The sequence below is a fragment of the Rhinatrema bivittatum genome, chromosome 1, assembly GCF_901001135.1.
Source record: "Rhinatrema bivittatum chromosome 1, aRhiBiv1.1, whole genome shotgun sequence".
NCBI lineage: Eukaryota > Metazoa > Chordata > Amphibia > Gymnophiona > Rhinatrematidae > Rhinatrema > Rhinatrema bivittatum.
In genome coordinates this window covers 838046308-838071539 of record NC_042615.1, presented here as the reverse complement: position 1 = coordinate 838071539, position 25232 = coordinate 838046308, and the positions used below count along the sequence as shown (strand labels likewise).

The 25232-nt window shown below is 49.6% G+C and overlaps 1 protein-coding gene across 1 annotated transcript in view; it reads left to right on the top strand.

Annotated features, from left to right (window-relative positions):
• LOC115079676 (myosin-IIIb-like) overlaps positions 1-22268 on the top strand; it is a gene marked incomplete in the record, with an annotated part of 167255 nt that extends 144987 nt beyond the window's left edge. Inside the window, 5 exon segments of the mRNA XM_029583432.1 lie at positions 5453-5566; positions 8949-9061; positions 13700-13746; positions 19664-19729; positions 22149-22268. Coding sequence (XP_029439292.1) covers positions 5453-5566; positions 8949-9061; positions 13700-13746; positions 19664-19683 — 294 coding nt within the window.
• Positions 22269-25232: the final 2964 nt, after the last annotated feature.

The following is a 25232-nucleotide window of genomic DNA, read 5'->3' as shown; positions in this document are numbered from 1 at the left end:
TTAAGGTCTGTTAGAAGCTGACAGAGTGGGAGGAGGTATATATTAAAGAGAGTGGGTGATAACGATGATCCTTGGGGTACTCTGAGTGAGGACCTTGTTGAAGGAGATTCTTTATTATTTATTTTAACTTTGTAACTTCTATTACTAAGAAAGGAAAGGTAGGAAGTTTTTAGTGTGTGCGTCTGATTAAAAGACAGGGAACATAGTTAATTTTTTAGTATGTATGTCCCTGATTAAAAGAAAGGAAAGGTAGGTAGTTTTTAGTGTGTGCGTCTGATTAAAAGATAGGGAACATAGTTAATTTTTAGTATGTATGTGCCTGATTAAAAGAAAGGAAAGGTAGGTAGTTTTTAGTGCGTGCGCCTGATTAAAAGATAGGGAACATAGTTACTCTTTAGTATGTATGTGCCTGATTAAAAGAAAGGAAAGGTAGGTAGGTTTTAGTGCGTGCGCCTGATTAAAAGATAGGGAACATAGTTAATCTTTAGTATGTATGTGCCTGATTAAAAGAAAGGAAAGGTAGGTAGTTTTTAGTGTGTGCGCCTGATTAAAAGATAGGGAACATAGTTCATTTTTAGTATGTATGTGCCTGAATAAAAGAAAGGAAAGGTAGGTAGTTTTTAGTGCTTGTGCCTGATTAAAAGATAGGGAACATAGTTAATTTTTAGTATGTATGTGCCTGATTGAAAGGAAAGGTAGGTAGTTTTTAGTGCTTGTGCCTGATTAAAAGATAGGGAACATAGTTAATTTTTAGTATGTATGTGCCTGATTAAAAGAAAGGAAAGGTAGGTAGTTTTTAGTGCTTGTGCCTGATTAAAAGATAGGGAACATAGTTACTCTTTAGTATGTATGTGCCTGAATAAAAGAAAGGAAAGGTAGGTAGTTTTTAGTGCTTGTGCCTGATTAAAAGATAGGGAACATAGTTAATTTTTAGTATGTATGTGCCTGATTGAAAGGAAAGGTAGGTAGTTTTTAGTGCTTGTGCCTGATTAAAAGATAGGGAACATAGTTACTCTTTAGTATGTATGTGCCTGAATAAAAGAAAGGAAAGGTAGGTAGTTTTTAGTGCTTGTGCCTGATTAAAAGATAGGGAACATAGTTGATTTTTAGTATGTATGTGCCTGAATAAAAGAAAGGAAAGGTAGGTAGTTTTTAGTATGTATGTGCCTGATTAAAAGATAGGGAACATAGTTAATTTTTAGTATGTATGTGCCTGATTAAAAGAATTCCACGTCCTGCACGAGTCTTAGACTTTTCCTTGGATGTGCGGCAGTCTGGTGAATTCCACGTCCAGCATCGTCCTGAGGGGTTTGACCTGTGTTTTTATCAGGATCCTTATTATGGGTTCTCGTGGTTTCTCAGATGTGAAAGGGCCCTTCTTAGTGGACATGTGGGTCTGCAATCACACCACACTCACCATTTAGGGAGAAGAAGCACATGGTCCCAGGCAGTTGGTTTCTTTATATGCTTCGGTCATGATAATAATGCAATAATAAATGATGCATAGAGTGTATAGGTAATAATAATAGCAGATGAATTAAACCCCAACAAATTAGTACATAGCAAAGAAACAAAACAAAATAATCCTTGGCACAACGAAAAGATAAAAAATGCAAAGAGAAATCTCAGGAAAAAAGAAAGGGAATGGAGAAAGTACAAAACAACTGGAAAAACGAACTAAATTTAGAAAACACCTAGCATTTTACAAACAATTAAACTTTGACGCAAAGAAAAAATACTACAGCAGTAAAATAGAAAAGTTTACTAATAATCCAAGAACCTTATTCACCATAGTATCAAATCTCACCAATGACAAAGCAGAAGCACCTCATAACCTATCGGAACAAAGATGCAACGAAATAGCAAAATTCTTCAGTGACAAAATTACAAGCTTCAAAACCAAAATTCCAAACACCACCATGCAAAAAAGAGACGTAACACAATGGTCTTCATTTAATGAAATATCAGATCAGATCTGGAAGTAGAATCCATACTAAAAAACTTAAACCCTGCGCCTCATATAATTGACTCACTACTAACCTTCGACATAAAAAAAGCAGCCAACATTGTCTCCCCAATATTAGCTAAGATCGTAAACCTATCCTTGGAAGAAGGAACAATGCCAGATATATTGAAAGGAGCAATTATAAAACCAATTATAAAGAAAAAAAACAGTGATCCCCTTATCCTGAGCAACTATCGCCCGGTCTCAAATCTCCCCTTAATAGCTAAATTAATAGAAAATACCATACAGAAATAACTAGCTGAATACTTAGACAATCACAATATACTGTATCTGTTGCAGCATGGCTTTCGCAAACACTATAGCACAGAGACATTGCTGCTCTCACTAACAGACAATATTCTAAAATGATTCGACAGCGGAAAACATTACATCCTTTTAATGCTAGACTTATCAGCCTTCGATACAGTAAATCACAAAATACTATTAAAAAGACTAGAAGAAATAGGTCTACACAACAAAACAATAAACTTGTTCAGTTCATATCTAAACAATAGATTCTTTCAAGTTCAGATAAAAGACGTACTATCAGACAAATTTAAGCTTAAAACAGGAGTACCGCAAGGATCAGCCTTGTCCGCAACTCTCTTTAACATATACATGCTGCCCCTATGCCATCTACTAGCAGGACTGGGAATCACACACTACATATATGCAGCGACATTCAGCTAATTCTACCAATTGATGACACAATTGAGAAAACATTAAACCTAGCTAATATGTACCTAGATATTATCAAACAGCTATTAAACCAAATGGAACTAGTTATTAACATTGAAAAAACAGAATTTCTACACTTAGAACGAAAAAATATCGAGGTCATCCAAACGCCAGTTATACTAAAAAACAACCAGAAAATAGAACTAGCCAAAAAGGTACAGAACCTCGGAATAATAATGGACACAGAACTCAGTCTAAAACAGCACATATCACTAAAACTAAAAGAAGGTTACGCAAAACTCATTGTTTCTCAGAAAACTAAAGCCCTTACTAACACCTGCAAATTTTCGAACAGTGCTTCAGGCACTAATATTCTCTAGCACTGACTACTGTAATGCCCTCTTACTAGGACTCCCACATACAACGTTAAGACCACTTCAAATACTACAAAACACTGCAGCAAGAATATTGACTGGTAAAAGAAGGAGGGACGACATCACTGAAACTCTAGCAGAGTTACACTGGTTACCAATAGAACACAGAATACAATACAAAACCCTATGTACAATACATAAATTAATACACGACGAAAAGGCAGACTGGCTGAACACAGTACTAAGGGTACACGTCCCACACAGAAACCTGAGATCAGCTAATAAAGCACTCCTAACCATTCCTTCAGTCAGGACATCGAAACTAACCCAAGTTAGAGAAAGAGCATTATCCTTAGAGGCCCTACACTGTGGAACACAATGCCCCTTGAGATCAGATTACAAAGAGACCTCAAAACCTTTAAGAAAAGTTTAAAAACCTGGCTATTTAAACAAGCTTTTTACAAAGAGAATGGAGATTAGAAAGTATGCAGGTTCAGGCAGAAGATCACCAGCACACAGCACTGCTCTCAACATGTGCGTTGTACTAATTTGCTAGTACAACGGCCAGCTTAATAGAATTAAACAGAGCATGAGAATTATACCTGTAAATAAGTAACTTACATGTATATATGGTCAAGATTTACCTCACTCAACAAATAAGATTGATTACGACATGATGTAACTGTACTTTATTGGCACTCAGTAGAATGTACTACCGTACACATTTACCGATCTTAATTTATGTGCCTATATGTAAACCTTTGTGATGGTATATAACCTAATGATGGTATAGAAAAGATTTTAAATAAATAAATAAATAAATAATACGTGTAGCACATTCTTACATAAAGCTGCCAGGTGCAGGGGCACAGTGGGTTCCTCGCACCGTCTTCTTAATCAATCTTTTATACTGTAGTAAGGGACCAGCAGATTGTGTCCGAGGTCTGTAATCCTATAACCTTACCTTTCTGCCAGCCAGGGTCGGTTCTTGGCGGCCCTGCACATTTGTAAGTTACATTAACCGGTTCCGAGTTGGCCAGGCCCAGAACCAGTGTCCGCGTGTATTCTCACTGTAGCTGTGAGTGTCTGTAATCGCGAGATTACACAGCTCAGGGATTTCTTTGCGTTCTCCGTTTTGCTGGAGTTCAGGTGGAGTTTGTAGTTTATTGTCCATGTGTTTTATCTTAAGTAGAACTATTGATGGGTCTGGGTCCGTCCTCTGCACATGCAAACCTTTGTGTCACAGGCTTGAAAGAGCTGTGCCAGTGGTTTGGGTGTATGTTGTAGAGCACTACTGAGGCACCCCACAGATCCAGGTCGCCAATGTGGCATCAGTGAATTGTAGCAGTTGTTGCCTGCCCGATAGAAAGGAGATGAACTGGGTTGGGAGCCTCTGCTGCTCCTCATTGCATGAGATTGTGATCTGTGGAGAAATCCAATAACACTAGGACTGCTGTGAGGAGAAGAGAGATTACATTTACCTGGATGCTGGGGTAACTGGCTCGTGCTCTCTCTGGTGATGTCAACGATGGAGCATGCTGTAGGCGAGAGCCCCGGGAGTGCTGCTTCCTGATCTCTCTGGCTGTAGGTGTACGAGGGGGATGTAAGAGCCATGGTAGCATTAATTATTGCGGTCCCGGACGCTGGACTTTCGACCGGGTCCTTACCTTCTTCTGCCCTGGAGTCCCGTGACAGGGTCCGGCATTTCTCAGGCCTTCTTGGCCCTCTCCGCGGCAGCGTCTCCACAAGGGAGATGCCGCCGAGCTCCGCTTCAGAGCTCTGCACCCCTTATATATGCGCGCACGCAAGGGGAAGGTGGATGGAGGTGCAGTGGCGTGAAACCGAGGCCGGCCCCCGAGATAGATGACGTCAGATTAAGGCAGGATATTTAAACCCGGAGTCTGACTTAAGACGTTGCCTTGCAACAGAGTTCATTCTAAGGTGTGACTGTTGCTATCCTTGGTCCTGTGCTCCTGATTCCGCTTCTGAAGCGGAGCTCGGCGGCATCTCCCTTGTGGAGACGCTGCCACGGAGAGGGCCAAGAAGGCCTGAGAAACGCCGGACCCTGTCGCGGGACTCCAGGGCAGAAAAGGTAAGGACCCGGTCGAAAGTCAGTCTGCATCATGCATACACAGTCAGTGCATATGGATGAGGGTTAAGCACAGCCCTTTGTTTCAGCAGAGTTAACAGCAGACAGACTGGCGCCCATGCCAGGATAGGATTTACAACCTGTGCATTCCTCCTGCAGGGCCTGCATTTCTGTCTCAGCACAAATAGAAGAATATCCATGATGCTTTGCTGTCTGTCTTTCATTTTCTTTGATACTCAGAGAATACTGGTCTGAATTCACCCCAGAGGAGAGGTTGATTCTCACAGTTTTCATGTTGCTTTGCAGGCAACTGATACAAGTTTTGTGGAGAAGCTGAACAGCAACTTCAAGAGCCATAAAAACTATGAGATCTGCCGAAGCAGGGCCCCAGCATTCACCATTGTGCACTATGCTGGGAAGGTAAGACCTGCCTTACTTTCAACCGCCCCATTAGCAGCAGCATTTGCAACCTGCCCCCTCCTCATTTTACAGGGTCCCCCTGTCTGCAGCATCTGCCTCCTGATAATGTTTCTGTACCATCCGTATCTGCCCATTATGCAGTCTACATCTCTATGTGTGCACACGCCTTACTTCCTGTACACATAGAGAGGATCATTTTGTTACTGCACATGTAAAGTCTGGAGGTCACTTTTTACATATGCATGCAAATATGCCACAGATTTTCTGTAAAATTTCAGAAACCTTGCCATCAAATTTTCCAACTCTTTCTGCAGAATCTACCTTTCAGGAGCTGTATGATATTGGGGCTGTTTGTATAGCCATTTACTGTGTGTGACATGCTGTGCTGAATTACAGAGAAGGTGTACAACCATGTACTATGTGATGAGGTGTGCTATGTTACAGAGTGGATGCATGACCATGTCCATGAGATAACATGCTATGCGATATTACCGAGAGGGTGTATCACCATGACCTATTTCATGATCTGGTGAGCTAGTTAGAGAGTGGATGTATGACCCTGCATAGTGAGATAACATGCTATACTATATTACCAAGAGGGTGTAGAGCCATGCACTATGTGATGATGTGGTGTGCTAGTTACAGAGTGGATGCATGACCCTGTTGCGAGAGCGCTAGGGAGCGGTCCCGATTCCGGGGAGAGTTGTGTGTCGTTGGACCATGGCATGACTGCGGAGAGCTCCGTGGAAGCACCGAGACAGGTGAAACGTGTCCAAGCACAGGTGAACCAGACTGAAGATCAAGAACTCTGACCTCCGCTGAACCTGAGACATCAGAAGAGACCCAACAACGCAATGCTGGTCTCTGGGGTAGCCCTCCAGCCACTCGATAGCCCTTTTGGACCTGCCGTATGGGAATGGCAAATGCGTCAGGACGGACAGAGTTCAAGGACAGGCGACGATACTGGAAGACACAGGATCAGACTAAGGTACTTGACAAGGCTGAGGCAAGGCTGAAGAGAAGAACATCAGGAACACTGATGAAGACAGTTGATGAATGAAAATACTTCAGTAGTTAAAATTCAGTATGAAGGAATCTGGCCAAGACTCGTAGCAGCAACCGACCTGAGAAGAACTTCGGACACCCAGCGTGATCGACGTACACCATCCTGAAGAAGCGAAAGCTTCAGACCTAATGTGGAAGACTCACCAGAAGGTCGTACTGAAGAACAGAAGAGAGAAAAGAAGAAAACAGAACATCTGAGAAAAAGGCCTCCCTGATGAGGGAGCCAAAAGGTATGAACGCTTGAAGGCGAAAGATCTGAAGATGAGGATGTCAAAGGAATCTGAAGACGAGGACATCTTGACATGAAGATGTCGGGAACATCAGGACATCTGGAATTCAACCCCTGGACACTTAGTCAAGAGCATCAAGGAGGTGTCGAGAGAACTGGAGAACGAGACATCTGGACATCGGACCCCCAGGTTACTCAACCAAGAGCATTGAGTAGGCACAGAGAGGCAGAACAACAACTGGAAGACAGACTTCAGGAGAGACAGGTCATCAGAAAGCGAAGAACTCAGGAAGATCTGAAGGTGAAGACATCAGGAAGGTCGGACAACGAAGACATCTGAGGACAAGGACATAGGATCTGGCGAGAGACCAGGACATAGAACAAAGTTGCATACGAAGATCAGGATCCACAGATGAAGACAAGGGAATTCCCATGAAGAACAGAGTGCCTTGAAGAAGCGGAGGTGGACATCGGAGTCTCCTGGAACGAAGTATAGGAACGGAAGATCCATGAGAATTCCAGCTCCATGACTGACTCCTTGTGAAGGCAAAGAAGACCTGAAGGCTGAGCCCTTTTGTAGGGCTGAAGAGGAACGCCCAAGATGACATCACTAGGCGGAGCCAGCAGGACTGGCCCTTTAAATCCAGAGAAGAGGCACGGCCCCTCGCCTAAGAAGGCAGGACCAAGGTCAGCGGCAGCCAAGCTGCAGAGAAGGAGCAGGCCCAAGGCGTTGGAGGCAGCACCCGCTGCAGAAGAGAAGATAATGGCGGCCTCCAGGCCACATGAAGAGGAGCTCCGGGGTGGCCTCCTGGCCACGGAAGGAATGGTGCTGGCAGCGGCCTCCAGGCCACACAGGGAGGAACTTCAGTGGCAGCCTAGCCACAGAAGAAAGCAGGCGATGTCGGCAGACTCCAGGCCATGAGGGGAACGGCATCAGCGGCCTCCTGGCCAAATGGGTGGAAAAAGGATGTCTGTGGCTCCTGCCGCGAAGACAGAATGATGGCGGCAGCTGCAGGCCACAGGATGAACGAGGGCAGTCTCCGGAACGTGGGACTGGACGGTGGAGAGGTGAGAGGATGCTTGTGGGCCTAACCCACAAGCAGAATCGCAACAGACCCTGCATGGTGAGATAACATGCTATGCTGTATTACCAAAAGGGTGCACAACCATGCAATACGTCATGATGTGATGATGTGATGTGCTGTGTTACAGAGAGGATGCATCACCCTGCACAGTGAGATAAATGCTATGCTGTATTACTGAGAGGGTGTATGACCATGCATTGTGTGATGATGTGATGTGCTATGTTCAGAGAGGATGCATCACCCTGCAGTTAGTGTAGCTGGGTTCAAAAAAGGTTTGGATAAGTTCTTGGAGGAGAAGTCCATTAATGGCTATTAATCAATTATACTTAGGGAATAGCCACTGCTATTAATTGCATCAGTGGCATGGGTTCTTCTTAGTGTTTGGGTAATTGCCAGGTTCTTGTGGCCTGGTTTTTGGCCTCTGTTGGAAACGGGATGCTGGGCTTGATGGACCCTTGGTCTGACCCAGCATGGCAATTTCTTATGTTCTTATGATGTGGTGTGCTGTGTTACAGAGAGGATGCATCACCCTGCACAGTGAGATAAATGCTGTGCTGTATTACTGAGAGGGTGTATGACCATGCATTGTGTGATGATGTGGTGTGCTGTGTTACAGAGAGGATGCATGACCCTGCACAGTGAGATAAATGCTGTGCTGTATTACTGAGAGGGTGTATGACCATGCATTGTGTGATGATGTGGTGTGCTGTGTTACAGAGAGGATGCATCACCCTGCACAGTGAGATAAATGCTATGCTGTATCACTGAGAGGGTGTATGACCATGCATTGTGTGATGATGTGGTGTGCTGTGTTACAGAGAGGATGCATGACCCTGCACAGTGAGATAAATGCTGTGCTGTATTACTGAGAGGGTGTATGACCATGCATTGTGTGATGATGTGGTGTGCTGTGTTACAGAGAGGATGCATGACCCTGCACAGTGAGATAAATGCTGTGCTATATCACTGAGATACCACGTTTCTATCCTTATATATCTGACAGGTGCAGTACACAGCCAGTGGTTTTCTGGAGAAGAACCGAGACACCCCTCCCTGCCAGTATCCGTACTCTCTTCATAAACAGTGTCACTCCCCTCCTGAGTGTCCTTTTTACAGGTACTCTCAGTGCTAAGTCCCTCTCCTCATCCTTTTATCAGTGTCTCTCCTCTCCTGAGTGTCCTCTTTACAGGTACTCTCAGTGCTAAGTCCCTCTCCTCATCCCGTTATCAGTGTCTCTCCTCTCCTGGGTGTCCTCTTTACAGGTACCCTCAGTGCTAAGTCCCTCTCCTCATCCCTTTATCAGTGTCTCTCCTCTCCTGGGTGTCCTCTTTACAGGTACCCTCAGTGCTAAGACCCTCTCTTCATCCCTTTATCAGTGTCTCTCCTCTCCTGGGTGTCCTCTTTACAGGTACCCTCAGTGCTAAGTCCCTCTCCTCATCCCTTTATCAGTGTCTCTCCTCTCCTCAGTGTCCTCTTTACAGGTACTCTCAGTGCTAAGTCCCTCTCCTCATCCCTTTTTTAGTGTCTCTCCTCTCCTGAGTGTCCTCTTTACAGGTGCCCTCAGTGTTAAGACCCTCTCCCCATCCTTTATCAGTGGCTCTCTCCTCCTCAATGTCCTCTTTACAGGTTCCCTCAGTGCTAAGTCCCTCTCCTCATCCCTTTATCAGTGTCTCTCCCCTCCTGAGTGTCCTCTTTACAGGTACTCTCAGTGCTAAGTCCCACTCCTCATCCCTTTATCTGGGTCTCTCTTCTCCTGAGTGTCCTCTTTACAGGAGCCTCAGTGCTAAGTCCCTCCCCTCATCCCTTTTTCAGTGTCTCTCCTCTCCTGATTGTCCTCTTTACAGGTACTCTCAGTGCTAAGTCCCTCTCCTCATCCCTTTATCAGTGTCTCTCCACTTTGCAGTGGCTTCGTCTTCCATCTTTTTATCGCTGTTACTTCATTGCTGTCTTCTGATTCTGATTTTTCACTAAACCCATCCTTCCCTTTAATTATTGTTATTCCTTTTTCTAAGTAAAAATAAGAAGTCTGAAAGGGGAGTGGAAAAAATTGAAGGTGAGGGTGGGTTTAGTGATGAGAGAGGAGCAGAAAGCATTTCCCTGAATGTGCCTGCCCAGAACTGGGGACTGCAGGAAAGAGAAAAATTGTACTTTGTGTTTTTCTCTGTTATCTACGAGTCCAATTTTGAGAAAAAGCTTAAGCATCTCAAGTGTTTGGAAATAGAGGCAGAGGTTTAGGCTTAGTCAGTTGCATGTAAGTTATGAATCAGCATTGAGCACTTAAGTTTATTTCTCCTCGCCTCACTCCTCCTCTGATCTTGCACATTTGATAGGAACTTACTTTTAGACACCGATTATAAACAGATGTCTAATTTTAGGAGGTCAGTGCTGTAAGTTAGGCTCCTCTGCAGGGCTCTGACTCGTACCATGAGCAGCCAGTCGTTAGTCTGTGTCAGAAGGGCTCTCGCTACGTAACATCCCTCCCACCCCATCCCACTGCCTGCCTTTCCTGAATACTCTTCCCAGGACATAGGTCAGAGCTTGTTCAAGGAAGTGAAGTGATAATGTAATGGACTGCGGGGGCTCCTGGCAGTAATTCAGATGTTCCATTATTCAGTGCGGTAACTGTGGGGCGCTCGTCCTTATCAGCTTGGAGCTTCTCCAGCTGTCCACATCTCTCTGCACTGAAAAAGGAGCTGAAACGATAGATTTCACTACTACACAACAATCTTAAAATCTGCCCCCACTCCCATGGATTAAAGCAACTGGAATATTGTAGATGGGTTACAGTGTGACATACACAACCCTTCCACACAAACACGCAAATCTTACCCATCCAAAATGCCTCCAGAGCCCTGGATACAGAGGATGATCCAGAAACGGTATCCTTAGTGGTACCAGAGCTGGAGAGAAACCCGCTCTACACAAAACCCCAAAAGCACTGTACAAAGATGCTGTGCCAAAGAGCTCATATTGCTGAGGAGTCTGTAATCAAAGGCGTTAGCTTAGGAGCACCTTTGGAAGGAAATAAAAAGGCTGAATGCCTCCTGGGATCCCCGGGTTGCTCGTAGTATAAGGACAGGAGGAAGGGATTCTCATTTTGCTGTTACAGTCCCCCTGGGGAGCGCGATTCTGCCAAGAAGTGAAGGTGGAATATAGTGCGGAGGGAGTTAGGCATCTGGCGAGGAGCACTGCGTTGTTCTGTTCATGTAAAGCCATCCTCAGCATGTGGCACAAAATCTGATGGGGGAGAAGGGGGTAGTACAGAAGGGCTGAGAAGAAGGGATTCTCATATTGATGTTACAGTCCCCCTGGGGAGCAAGATTCTGCCGAGAAGTGAAGGTGGAATATGGTGCGGAGGGAGTTAGGCATCTGGCGAGGAGCTCTGCATTGTTCTGTTCATGTAAAGCCGTCCTCAGCATGTGGGTAAACATTAAAAGAAAAAAACCAGAACCCACCCAAACCCTTACTATGTATTAAAAAACAGAGCCCCCCCAGCCTAACGGCCCTCCCCCAGTACTCACAGTGTCTTCCTGCATTCAGAATGGCACCGGCCGCCCTTTGCCAGTAACTTCTTACAGGGGGTACCAGTGCCATTGGGCAGACCCTCTCCCATGGTAGGGGCAATGGATGGCCCACTCCACTTTTCAAACAGGCAGTGACATTAAAAACAATGAAATGCCCCACCCCCAAAACAAAAGTGATATGGCAACAAAATGTTTCAGGGCTCCCACCCCTAGTATACAGTAACTTGCAAAAGTATTCAACCCCTTAAGAAGGCTGCAGATTTGTATGGATTACAAAAGACACACAAACCAGTGTGCTATTAACGTAAATTTCAAAATCACAATTCAATTATGTCTCTGCATTTTTGTAAAATGCAATTAAAAACTGAGAAATGCTGCTTACATAAGTCTTCAACCCCTGTGATGTGGAAGCTCCACGTTTACGTAGATGAAAGACATTGCCCTAACAAATGCCTTGCTGTTGCCTCTCCCTGTGAATCAGCTTTTTTGGATAAAAGATCCCCTAATTCCAGCACCATTGCTCAGACTGTGAGTCCGAAGGAAGACCAAAGATAAAGTTATAGACATGCACAAGACAGGAAAAGGCTACAAAATAATATCCAGGTGCTTGGATATCCCAGTCAGCACTGTTGGATCAATTGTGAGGAAAGGGAAGCTGCATCCCAAGGTCCTACCTGAAAACTCAATGTCAGAGCAAGAAGGAGACTTGTGAGGGAAGCCACAGAGAGATGAACAATCACTGGGAAGGAGCTTCAGACGTCACTGCTGAGGCTGGAGTGGAGGTGCACCAGTCACTCATATCAAGAGCTCTGCATGCATACAACCAGCCTGCATGGGAGGGAGGCTAGAAGGAAGCCATCACTGAAGAAAAACCACATCAAAGCTTGACTGCAGTGTGCCAGAAAGCATCAGAGTGACCCAGCTAAAATCTGGGATAAGGTTTTGTGGTCAGATGAGACAAAAATGGAGCTTCTTAACCAAAAATTCAAAATTCTCTGTGTGGCACAAAGCTAATAGTGCCCCCTTGCTCAGCAAACACCATCCCAGCAGTAAAGTATGGGGGTGGCAGCAGCAGCACGCGGTGGGGACGGGGCATCTCGTTAAAACTGAAGGACGGATGGATGGAGCAAGAGACAGGGAGGTACTGGAAGCTAACCTGCTTCAGTCTGCCGAAACACTAAACCTGGGGAGAAAGTTCCCCTTTCAGCAGGACGATGACCCCAAGCACAAGGCCAAAGGCCAAAGGAGTGGCTGAAGAACAAAAAGGTGAATGCTCTACAGTGACCAAGTCACACTCCAGATCTCAATCCAATCAATCTGCTAAAGACTAAACCTGGGGAGAAAGTTCCCCTTTCAGCAGGACGATGACCCCAAGCACAAGGCCAAAGCAACACAGGCGAGGCTGAACAACAAAAAGGTGAATGTTCTGCAATGGCCAAGTCACACTCCAGATCTCAATCCAATCGAGAATCTGTGGCATTATTTGAAATTTGCATTCCATAAGCGTCACCCAACCAACCTGAACAACCTGGAGCAAATCTGCCAGGAAGAACAGGCAAATATCACTCCCAAGCAGTGTCCCAAAGTAGTAGAAACTTACCCCAGCAGAACTAAAGATGTTATTGCAGCTAAATATGGTTCTTCCAAGTGCTAGTCTGAAGGGGTTGAATACTTATGCAAGCACCAATTTTCATTTTTTAATTTAATTTTACAAAACATGCAGAGAAATAATGAATTGTCTGTGAAAATTTACTTTAATAGCACTGGTTTGCAATAAATGTGGAGGTCAGTATTCAAAGGCCATTTAGATGGATAACTGACAAGTTATTTATTTTCTATTTTATTTATTTATTTATTTATTTATTTAAGATCTTATATTCCGCAACCTCCAGATATCTGTTCAGTGCGGATTTCATAAAAACATTCATAGAAGAGATGATAAATAGAATAACACATAATAAAATCAATTACATCTTAGCAAAAATTACATCTAAATGGCTAATTCAGCATATTCAGCCTTGTATGAGGGAGGGGCTGAGATTTCGGGCACACCTGGCTAGGTTAACCAGGTAACTACAGACTTTCTGCTTGACCCGAAAGAGAAGGTGAGTCACTGAAGGTCAGTGAGAGAATCACTGGGCCAGGAAGTTTGCTTTGCCACTCAGTTCAGTTCTATCCTTGTGATAACTTTTACTTCATGTTTCTTCTCTTTCTTCTTATGTCCCTTTAGCTACAATTTCCAGAACTGGAACCTTGATGCCTCATCAAAAGGACAAAGTAAGTATATGCGACTCCCTGAGAGTGATGGGGCGGAAAGAGGAAGAGACTGAGGTGAAGGAGGAGGAGGCTGAGTGAGAGAGAGGCTGACATGAGGGGAGGAGGGAGGGGAAGGGGCTGAGTGAGAGAGAGGCTGAGATGAGGGGAGGAGGGAGGGTGAAGGGGCTGAGTGAGAGAGAGGCTGAGATGAGGGGAGGAGGGAGGGTGAAGGGGCTGAGTGAGAGAGAGGCTGACATGAGGGGAGGAGGGAGGTGAAGGGGCTGAGAGAGAGAGGCTGAGATGGGAGGAGGGAGGGTGAAGGGGCTGAGTGAGAGAGAGGCTGAGATGAGGGGAGGAGGGAGGGTGAAGGGGCTGAGTGAGAGAGAGGCTGAGATGAGGGGAGGAGGGAGGGTGAAGGGGATGAGTGAGAGAGAGGCTGAGATGAGGGGAGGAGGGAGGGTGAAGGGGCTGAGTGAGAGAGAGGCTGAGATGAGGGGAGGAGGGAGGGTGAAGGGGATGAGTGAGAGAGAGGCTGAGATGAGGGGAGGAGGGAGGGTGAAGGGGCTGAGTGAGAGAGAGGCTGACATGAGGGGAGGAGGGAGGGTGAAGGGGCTGAGTGAGAGAGAGGCTGACATGAGGGGAGGAGGGAGGGGAAGGGGCTGAGTGAGAGAGAGGCTGAGATGAGGGGAGGAGGGAGGGTGAAGGGGCTGAGTGAGAGAGAGGCTGAGATGAGGGGAGGAGGGAGGGTGAAGGGGTTGAGTGAGAGAGAGGCTGAGATGAGGGGAGGAGGGAGGGAGGAGGAGGCTGAGTGAGAGAGAGGCTGAGATGAGGGGAGGAGGGAGGGTGAAGGGGATGAGTGAGAGAGAGGCTGAGATGAGGGGAGGAGGGAGGGTGAAGGGGCTGAGTGAGAGAGAGGCTGAGATGAGGGGAGGAGGGAGGGTGAAGGGGATGAGTGAGAGAGAGGCTGAGATGAGGGGAGGAGGGAGGGTGAAGGGGCTGAGTGAGAGAGAGGCTGAGATGGGAGGAGGGAGGGTGAAGGGGCTGAGTGAGAGAGAGGCTGAGATGAGGGGAAGAGGGAGGGTGAAGGGGCTGAGAGAGAGAGAGAGGCTGAGATGAGGGGAGGAGGGAGGGTGAAGGGGCTGAGAGAGAGAGAGGCTGAGATGAGGGGAGGAGGGAGGGTGAAGGGGCTGAGAGAGAGAGAGGCTGAGATGAGGGGAGGAGGGAGGGGAAGGGGCTGAGAGAGAGAGAGGCTGAGATGAGGGGAGGAGGGAGGGTGAAGGGGCTGAGTGAGAGAGAGGCTGAGATGAAGGGAGGAGGGAGGGTGTGAAGGGGCTGAGTGAGAGAGAGGCTGAGATGAGGGGAGGAGGGAGGGTGAAGGGGCTGAGAGAGAGAGAGGCTGAGATGGGAGGAGGGAGGGTGAAGGGGCTGAGTGAGAGAGAGGCTGAGATGAGGGGAGGAGGGAGGGTGAAGGGGCTGAGTGAGAGAGAGGCTGAGATGAAGGGAGGAGGGAGGGTGAAGGGGCTGAGAGAGAGAGGCTGAGATGAGGGGAGGAGGGAGGGTGAAGGGGCTGAGTGAGAGAGAGACTGAGATGAGGGGAGGAGGGAGGGTGAAGGGGCTGAGTGAGAGAGAGGCTGAGATGAGGGGAGAAGGGAGGGTGAAGGGGATGAGTGAGAGAGAGGCTGAGATGAGGGGAGGAGGGAGGGTGAAGGGGCTGAGAGAGAGAGGCTGAGATGAGGGGAGGAGGGAGGGTGAAGGGGCTGAGAGACTGAGATGAGGGGAGGAGGGAGGGTGAAGGGGCTGAGTGAGAGAGAGGCTGAGATGAGGGGAGAAGGGAGGGTGAAGGGGCTGAGTGAGAGGCTGGGGTGAGAGGAGGAGGCAGGGTTGGGAGGCTGGGGTGAGAGGATGGACGGTGAGGGGATGAGTTGGAAAGAGGCTGAAGTGAGGAGAGGAGGGATGTGAGGGGGATGAGAGAGGGGGGTTGAGTGAGAGAGGGGCTGAGGTAGGACGGCAGTAAGGGTGAGAAGCTGAGATAGGAGAGAGCAAGAGGCTGAGGTGAGGTAAGGGATGTGAGAGGAGTAGGAGGAAGGGAGAGAGACTGAGGAAGGTGGGTGAGATTTCTTATGTTCTTATGCTCTTATAGGTGAAGTGAAGAGGGCAGGATAGAAATCGGGACTGGACGCTGAGCTTTTTTTTTAAATGTTAGGCAGAAAAGGAAAGCCATTGAGAGAGAGAGTGAGCTGTGGCTTGACCCCGAGGGGTAGAATATCCCTATAGGTGTAATCTATAGGCTGCTGTCAGAAGGGAAGAGGTGGAAATGGACCTGATAGATGACATGCAAAGGAGGGAGCTGTAAATGGGGGACGTGAATGTGGATTGGGTCGGTTAGTAGTAGAGGGGTTCTGGATCATGGCAAGGTCACACGGGACCAGGTACAGAGAAATGGAGACAATGTCACTGATGTTCTGCTAGCAGACAATTTGGGATCCAGTAATCACCATACTGTGTGTGATTCAATGTAAACACTGGATCAGAACCAAACCCTACTGGAACCAGTGTCATGGATTTCTGAACGACTTTGTAAGAGGTTGCAAGAAATCATTGTGCTGTGCATGTGAGTGAGAGGAGATGAGAAGGGGGAGAGCAGGATAGCTCAGCACAGGAGGAGGAGGAGGAGTGGTAGAAGAAATCATTGTGCATGTGAGTGAGAGGAGAGGAGAGGGGGGAGAGCAGGATAGCTCAGCACAGGAGGAGGAGGAGGAGTGGTAGAAGAAATCATTGTGCTGGTATTGTGAGTAAGGGAGAGAGGGGAGAGCAGGATAGCTCAGCACAGGAGGAAGAGGAGGAGGAGTGACAGAAGAAATCATTGTGCTGGGTGTGTGAGTAAGGGGAGAGGTCAGGATAGCTCAGCACAGGAGGAGGAGGAATGGCAGAAGAAATCATTGTGCTGGTATTGTGAGTAAGGGAGAGAGGGGAGAGCAGGATAGCTCAGCACAGGAGGAGGAGGAGGAGTGGTAGAAGAAATCATTGTGCTGGGTATGTGAGTGAGGGGAGAGAGGAGAGAGCAGGAAAGCTCAGCACAGGAGGAGGAAGAGGAGGAGGAGTGGTAGAAGAAATCATTGTGCTGGGTGTGTGAGTAAGGGGAGAGAGGGGAGAGGTCAGGATAGCTCAGCACAGGAGGAGGAGGAGTGGCAGAAGAAATCATTGTGCTGGGTATGTAAGTGAGGGGAGAGAGGGGAGAGCAGGAAAGCTCAGCACAGGAGGAGGAGGAGTGGCAGAAGAAATCATTGTGCTGGGTATGTGAGTAAGGGGAGAGAGGGGGGAGAGCAGGATAGCTCAGCACAGGAGGAGGAGGAGGAGTGGTAGAAGAAATCATTGTGCTGGTATTGTGAGTAAGGGATACAATTCTGGTCGCCGTATCTCAAAAAAGATATAGTTGCAATGGAGAAGGTACAGAGAAGGGCAACCAAAATGATAAAGGGGATGGAACAGCTCCCCTACGAGGAAAGGCTGAAGAGGTTAGGGCTGTTCAGCTTGGAGAAGAGACGGCTGAGGGGGGATATCATAGAGGTCTTTAAGATCATGAGAGGTCTTGAACGAGTAGATGTGTCTCGGTTATTTACACTTTCGAATAATAGAAGGACTAGGGGGCATTCCATGAAGTTAGCAAGTAGCACATTTAAGACTAATCGGAGAAAATTATTTTTCACTCAACGCACAATAAATCTCTGGAATTTGTTGCCAGAGGATGTGGTTAGTGCAGTTAGTGTAGCTGGGTTCAAAAAAGGTTTGGATAAGTTCTTGGAAGAGAAGTCCATTAACTGCTATTAATCAAGTTTACTTAGGGAATAGTCACTGCTATTAATTGCATCAGTAGCATGGGATCTTCTAGGTGTTTGGGTAATTGCCAGGTTCTTGTGGCCTGGTTTGGCCTCTGTTGGAAACAGGATGCTGGGCTTGATGGACCCTTGGTCTGACCCAGCATGGCAATTTCTTATGTTCTTATGTTCTTAAGGGAGAGAGGGGAGAGCAGGATAGCTCAGCACAGGAGGAAGAGGAGGAGGAGTGACAGAAGAAATCATTGTGCTGGGTGTGTGAGTAAGGGGAGAGAGGGGAGAGGTCAGGATAGCTCAGCACAGGAGGAGGAGGAATGGCAGAAGAAATCATTGTGCTGGTATTGTGAGTAAGGGAGAGAGGGGAGAGCAGGATAGCTCAGCACAGGAGGAGGAGGAGGAGTGGTAGAAGAAATCATTGTGCTGGGTATGTGAGTGAGGGGAGAGAGGGGAGAGCAGGAAAGCTCAGCACAGGAGGAGGAAGAGGAGGAGGAGTGGTAGAAGAAATCATTGTGCTGGGTGTGTGAGTAAGGGGAGAGAGGGGAGAGGTCAGGATAGCTCAGCACAGGAGGAGGAGGAGTGGCAGAAGAAATCATTGTGCTGGGTATGTAAGTGAGGGGAGAGAGGGGAGAGCAGGAAAGCTCAGCACAGGAGGAGGAGTGGCAGAAGAAATCAATGTGCTGGGTATGTAAGTGAGGGGAGAGATGGGAGAGCAGGAAAGCTCAGCACAGGAGGAGGAGTGGCAGAAGAAATCAATGTGCTGGGTATGTGAGTGAGGGGAGAGAGGGGAGAGCAGGAAAGCTCAGCACAGGAGGAGGAGGAGTGGCAGAAGAAATCATTGTGCTGGGTATGTGAGTAAGGGGAGAGAGGGGAGAGCAGGATAGCTCAGCACAGGAGGAGGAGGAGTGGCAGAAGAAATCAATGTGCTGGGTATGTGAGTGAGGGGAGAGAGGGGAGAGCAGGATAGCTCAGCACAGGAGGAGGAGTGGCAGAAGAAATCATTGTGCTGGGTATGTGAGTGAGGGGAGAGAGGGGAGAGCAGGATAGCTCAGCACAGGAGGAGGAGTGGCAGAAGAAATCAATGTGCTGGGTATGTGAGTGAGGGGAGAGAGGGGAGAGCAGGAAAGCTCAGCACAGGAGGAGGAGTGGCAGAAGAAATCATTGTGCTGGGTATGTGAGTAAGGGGAGAGAGGGGAGAGCAGGATAGCTCAGCACAGGAGGAGGAGGAGTGGCAGAAGAAATCAATGTGCTGGGTATGTGAGTGAGGGGAGAGAGGGGAGAGCAGGATAGCTCAGCACAGGAGGAGGAGTGGCAGAAGAAATCATTGTGCTGGGTATGTGAGTAAGGGGAGAGGTCAGGATAGCTCAGCACAGGAGGAGGAGGAGGAGTGGTAGAAGAAATCATTGTGCTGGGTGTGTGAGTAAGGGGACAGAGGGGGTAGAACAGGAAAGCTCAGCACAGGAGGAGGAGGAGTGGTAGAAGAAATCATTGTGCTGTGTATGTGAGTAAGGGGACAGAAGGGAGAGGTCAGGATAGCTCAGCACAGGAGGAGGAGGAGGAGTGGTAGAAGAAATCATTGTGCTGTGTATGTGAGTAAGGGGACAGAGGGGAGAGGTCAGGATAGCTCAGCACAGGAGGAGGAGGAGTGGCAGTGGCAGATACTGAGTTTGTCACAGAGAGGTGATTCGGAGTGTCCTCTTCCTGGGATTATCCTTCCAGACTATTATCTGATGAGGAAGGACAGGGTAAGAAGAAAAGGGGGAGTTTTGTGGATTTTAGTTTAATCCAGAAAGAGAGAATTATTTCCTTGTAACCCGACCGCAGTATTGTTCTTGTACAGAACTGGTCCGTGAGGTCTCCACATCTCTCTGCTCCTGGCAAAATACTGCGACAGCAGTCACAAAGGGGCAGATGGGTTAAACAGGGAGCCTATGCTGCCAACATCCTCTGTGTGTTTGTGAGATATGGAGGGCAGCAGGAATGGTGAGCGTGAGGAGGGCGAGGTGTCAGCTGGTGGGGAAGGAGGTAGAAATGCCAGGGTAAGCATGAGGCAGTGTCAGGAGTGGGGAAGGTTTGTCTGTCACTGAAACAGTCCTTTGCTCTCTCAGATAACAACCCTGGAGGATGAGAAATTCAACACCAGCAGGAAGCAGTCTGTGGGAGCACAGTTCCGGGTAAGGCACTGCTGCACAACTACAGGATAGCAACATATAGGGCACTGCTGGGAGGAAGCTCACACTGTAGAAATGCCACTGACAGGGCACTGCTGGGAATAAGCTCACACTGCAGGAATGCCAGTGACAGGGTACTGCTAAGAGGAAGCTCACACTGCAGGACTGCCAGTGACAGGGTACTGCTAGGAGGAAGCTCACACTGCAGGAATGCCAGTGACAAGGCACAGCTAGGAGGTAGCTCACATTGCAGGAGTGCCAGTGACAGGGTACTGCTAGGAGGAAGCTCACACTGCAGGAGTGCCACAGACAAAGCACTGCAGGGAGGAGCTAACACTATGGGAGTGTCACTGACATGTTACTGCTGGGAATAAGCTCACACTGCAGGAATGCCAGTGACAGGACACAGCAAGGAGGAAGCTCACACTGCAGGAGTGCCACAGACAAAGCACTGCAGGGAGGAGCTAACACTATGGGAGTGTCACTGACATGTTACTGCTGGGAATAAGCTCACACTGCAGGAATGTCAGTGACAGGGCACAGCAAGGAGAAAGCTCACACTGCAGGAGTGCCACAGACAAAGCACTGCAGGGAGGAGCTAACACTATGGGAGTGTCACTGACATGTTACTGCTGGGAGGAAGCTCACACTGCAGAAATGCCACCGACAGGGTACTGCTAGGAGGAAGCTCACACTGCAGGAGTGTCACTGACAGCACACTGTGGGGAGAAAGCTCACACTGTGGGAGTGCCATTGACAGAGCACTGCTGGGAGGAAGCTTACACTGCGGGAGTACTGTGACAGACACTGTGGGGAGGAAGTTCACCCTGCGGGAGTGCCACTGATAAAACACTACGGGGAGGAAGCTCACACTGCGGGAGTGTCACTGACATGTTACGCTGGGAGGAAGCTCACACTGCAGGAATGCCACTGACATGTTACTGCTGGGAGGAAGCTCACATTGCAGAAATGCCACTGACAGGGCACTGCTAGGAGGAAGCTCACACTGCAGAAGTGCAACTGACAAAACACTGTGGGGAGGAAGCTCACGCTGCAGGAATGCCACTGACAGGGCACTGCTAGTAGGAAGCTCACACTGCAGGAATGCCACAGACAAAGCACTGCAGAGAGGAAGCTCACACTGCAGGAATGCCACTGACATGTTACTGCTAGGAGGAAGCTCACACTGCAGGAGTGCCACTGACAAAGCACTATGGGGAGGAAGCTCACACTGTAGGAATGTCACTGATATGTTACTGCTAGGAGGAAGCTCACACTGCAGGAGTGCAACTGACAAAGCACTATGGGGAGGAAGCTCACACTGCAGGAGTGCCACAGACAAAGCACTGCGGAGAGGAAGCTCACACTGCAGGAATGCCACTGACATGTTACTGCTAGGAGGAAGCTCACACTGCAGGAGTGCCACTGACAAAGCACTATGGGGAGGAAGCTCACACTGCAGGAATGCCACTGACAAAGCACTGCGGGGAGGAAGCTCACACTGCAGGAATGCCACTGACAAAGCACTGTGGGGAGGAAGCTCACACTGCAGGAATGCCACTGACATGTTACTGCTAGGAGGAAGCACACACTGCAGGAGTGCAACTGACAAAGCACTATGGGGAGGAAGCTCACACTACGGGAGTGTCACTGTCGGCACACTGTGGGGAGGAAGCTCACCCTGTGGGAGTGCCACTGACAGGGCGCTGCTGGGAGGAAGCTCACCCTGCGGGAGTGCCACTGACAGGGCACTGCTGGGAGGAAGCTCACCCTGCGGGAGTGCTACTGACAGGGCACTGCGGGGAGGAAGCTCACCCTGCGGGAGTGCCACTGACAGGGCACTGCGGGGAGGAAGCTCACCCTGCGGGAGTGCCACTGACAGGGCACTGCGGGGAGGAAGCTCACCCTGCGGGAGTGCCACTGACAGGGCACTGCGGGGAGGAAGCTCACCCTGCGGGAGTGCCACTCACAGGGCACTGCGGGGAGGAAGCTCACCCTGCGGGAGTGCCACTGACAGGGCACTGCGGGGAGGAAGCTCACCCTGCGGGAGTGCCACTGACAGGGCACTGCGGGGAGGAAGCTCACCCTGTGGGAGTGCCACTCACAGGGCACTGCTGGGAGGAAGCTCACCCTGTGGGAGTGCCACTCACAGGGCACTGCTGGGAGGAAGCTCTCAGTACTATAGTGTACACCATGCCAGTGAAGGATCTGGTGCTGTGTGTACAGGTTTCAGGGGGTTCTGGTGCCAGTAGGGTATTATATGTCTGTGAGATATTGTGGTGTCATTATGGTCATTGATGTACTGGGGGGGATGTCAGTGACTTGTGAGCATGTGTGGGTGTTCCTCAGTGAGGTTTTGGGGAATATCTACCAGGAATTGGGTGTCAGTGAGGGATCCTTCTCATGTTTGGACTTTCTTCAGCATTCTCTCTTGGTACTGATGGAGAAGATGTATTCTGCTAATCCACACTTTGTCCGCTGCATCAAACCCAACGGTAGCAAACAACCGAACGTGGTGGACAAAAAAATGATCCTGGACCAGGTGAGAACGCTGCTGTCTGGACCCCTAAACCCTCTTCTTCTGTCCTGAACCCCTAAACCCTCTTCTGCTGTCCTGAACCCTTAAACCCTCTGCCTCTGTCCTGAACCTTCCATCTCTGTCCCGAACCCCTAAACCCTCTGCCTCTGTCCTGAACCTTCCATCTCTGTCCTGAACCCCTAAACCCTCTGCCTCTGTCCTGAACCCCTAAACCCTCTGCCACTGTCCCGAACCTTCCATCTCTGTCCCGAACCCCTAAACCCTCTGCCTCTGTCCTGAACCTTCCATCTCTGTCCTGAACCCCTAAACCCTCTGTCCTGAACCTTCCATCTCTGTCCCGAACCCCTAAACCCTCTGCCTCTGTCCTGAACCTTCCATCTCTGTCCCGAACCCCTAAACCCTCTGCCTCTGTCCTGAACCTTCCATCTCTGTCCTGAACCCCTAAACCCTCTGCCTCTGTCCTGAACCTTCCATCTCTGTCCTGAACCCCTAAACCCTCTGCCTCTGTCCTGAACCTTCCATCTCTGTCCTGAACCCCTGAACCCTCTGCCTCTGTCCTGAACCTTCCATCTCCGTCCTGAACCCCTAATCCCTCTGCCTCTGTCCTGAACCCCTAAACCCTCTGCCGCTGTCCTGAACCTTTCATTTCTGTCCTGAACCCCTAAACCCTCTGCTTCTGTCCTAAATCCACCTTCTCCTTCCCTAGCTCTGTTTTCCATGTTTTGAACGATGCCCTTTTAAGCTTTACTGCCTGCTTTCCTCACCATTAAACCCCCTACTTTGAGCTGAGAGCTGTGGATCCCGGTCTTCATCTCTTGAAAGGCACTTGGGGGATGCTGCGTTGCTCTAAGATGAGTCAGGTCCCCAGTGCCCTGATCTGTGACCTGCATGAGGGGTCACATCCCTGAGGAGAGACATCCATCAGGAGTAGAGGCCCTGTCTCTTCCTGCACAATAAAGCTCTGGAATTTGTTGCCAGAGGATGTGGTTAGTGCAGTTAGTGTAACTGGGTTCAAAAAAGGTTTGGATAAGTTCTTGGAGGAGAAGTCCATTAATGGCTATTAATCAAGTTTACTTAGGGAATAGCCACTGCCATTAGCAATGGTTACATGGAATAGACTTAGTTTTTGGGTACTTGCCAGGTTCTTGTGGCCTGGTTTGGCCTCTGTTGGAAACAGGATGCTGGGCTTGATGGACCCTTGGTCTGACCCAGCATGGCAATTTCTTATGTCCTTATGTTCTCTCTCACATTCATCTCCTCTCCCCCAGCTGCGGTACAATGGCCTGCTGGAGACCATCCGCATCCGAAGAGACGGATACTCCTGGAGACCTTCCTTCCAGGACTTCACGAGGAGGTACGTCTTCCCCGCAGCAGGGCAGGCAGGGAGCGGCAGCTCACGGGGAAACACGGGGAGACTTCACGAGGTACGTCTTCCCCGCAGCAGGGCAGGCAGGGAGCGGCGGCTCACGGGGAAACACGGGGAGACTTCACGAGGAGGTACGTCTTCCCCGCAGCAGGTTAGGCAGGGAGAGGCAGCTCACGGGGAAACACGGGGAGACTTCACGAGGAGGTACGTCTTCCCCGCAGCAGGGCAGGCAGGGAGAGGCACTCACGGGGAAACACGGGGAGACTTCACGAGGAGGTACGTCTTCCCCGCAGCAGGGCAGGCAGGGAGCGGCAGCTCACGGGGAAACACGGGGAGACTTCACGAGGAGGTACGTCTTCCCCGCAGCAGGGCAGGCAGGGAGAGGCACTCACGGGGAAACACGGGGAGACTTCACGAGGAGGTACGTCTTCCCCGCAGCAGGGCAGGCAGGGAGAGGCAGCTCACGGGGAAACACGGGGAGACTTCACGAGGAGGTACGTCTTCCCCGCAGCAGGGCAGGCAGGGAGAGGCACTCACGGGGAAACACGGGGAGACTTCACGAGGAGGAACGTCTTCCCCGCAGCAGGGCAGGCAGGGAGCGGCAGCTCACGGGGAAACACGGGGAGACTTCACGAGGTACGTCTTCCCCGCAGCAGGGCAGGCAGGGAGAGGCGGCTCACGGGGAAACACAGGGGAGACTTCACGAGGAGGTACGTCTTCCCCGCAGCAGGTTAGGCAGGGAGAGGCAGCTCACGGGGAAACACGGGGAGACTTCACGAGGAGGTACGTCTTCCCCGCAGCAGGGCAGGCAGGGAGAGGCACTCACGGGGAAACACGGGGAGACTTCACGAGGAGGTACGTCTTCCCCGCAGCAGGGCAGGCAGGGAGCGGCAGCTCACGGGGAAACACGGGGAGACTTCACGAGGAGGTACGTCTTCCCCGCAGCAGGGCAGGCAGGGAGTGGCGGCTCATGGGGAAACACGAGGAGACTTCACGAGGAGGTACGTCTTCCCCGCAGCAGGGCAGGCAGGGAGCGGCAGCTCACGGGGAAACACGGGGAGACTTCACGAGGAGGTACGTCTTACCCGCAGCAGGGCAGGCAGGGAGCGGCGGCTCACGGGGAAACACGGGGAGACTTCACGAGGAGGTACGTCTTCCCCGCAGCAGGGCAGGCAGGGAGCGGCGGCTCACGGGGAAATACGGGGAGACTTCACGAGGAGGTACGTCTTCCCCGCAGCAGGGCAGGCAGGGAGCGGCAGCTCACGGGGAAACACGGGGAGACTTCACGAGGAGGTACGTCTTCCCCGCAGCAGGGCAGGCAGGGAGCGGCGGCTCACGGGGAAACACGGGGAGACTTCACGAGGAGGTACGTCTTCCCCGCAGCAGGGCAGGCAGGGAGCGGCGGCTCACGGGGAAACACGGGGAGACTTCACGAGGAGGTACGTCTTACCCGCAGCAGGGCAGGCAGGGAGCGGCGGCTCACGGGGAAACACGGGGAGACTTCACGAGGAGGTACGTCTTCCCCGCAGCAGGGCAGGCAGGGAGCGGCGGCTCACGGGGAAACACGGGGAGACTTCACGAGGAGGTACGTCTTACCCGCA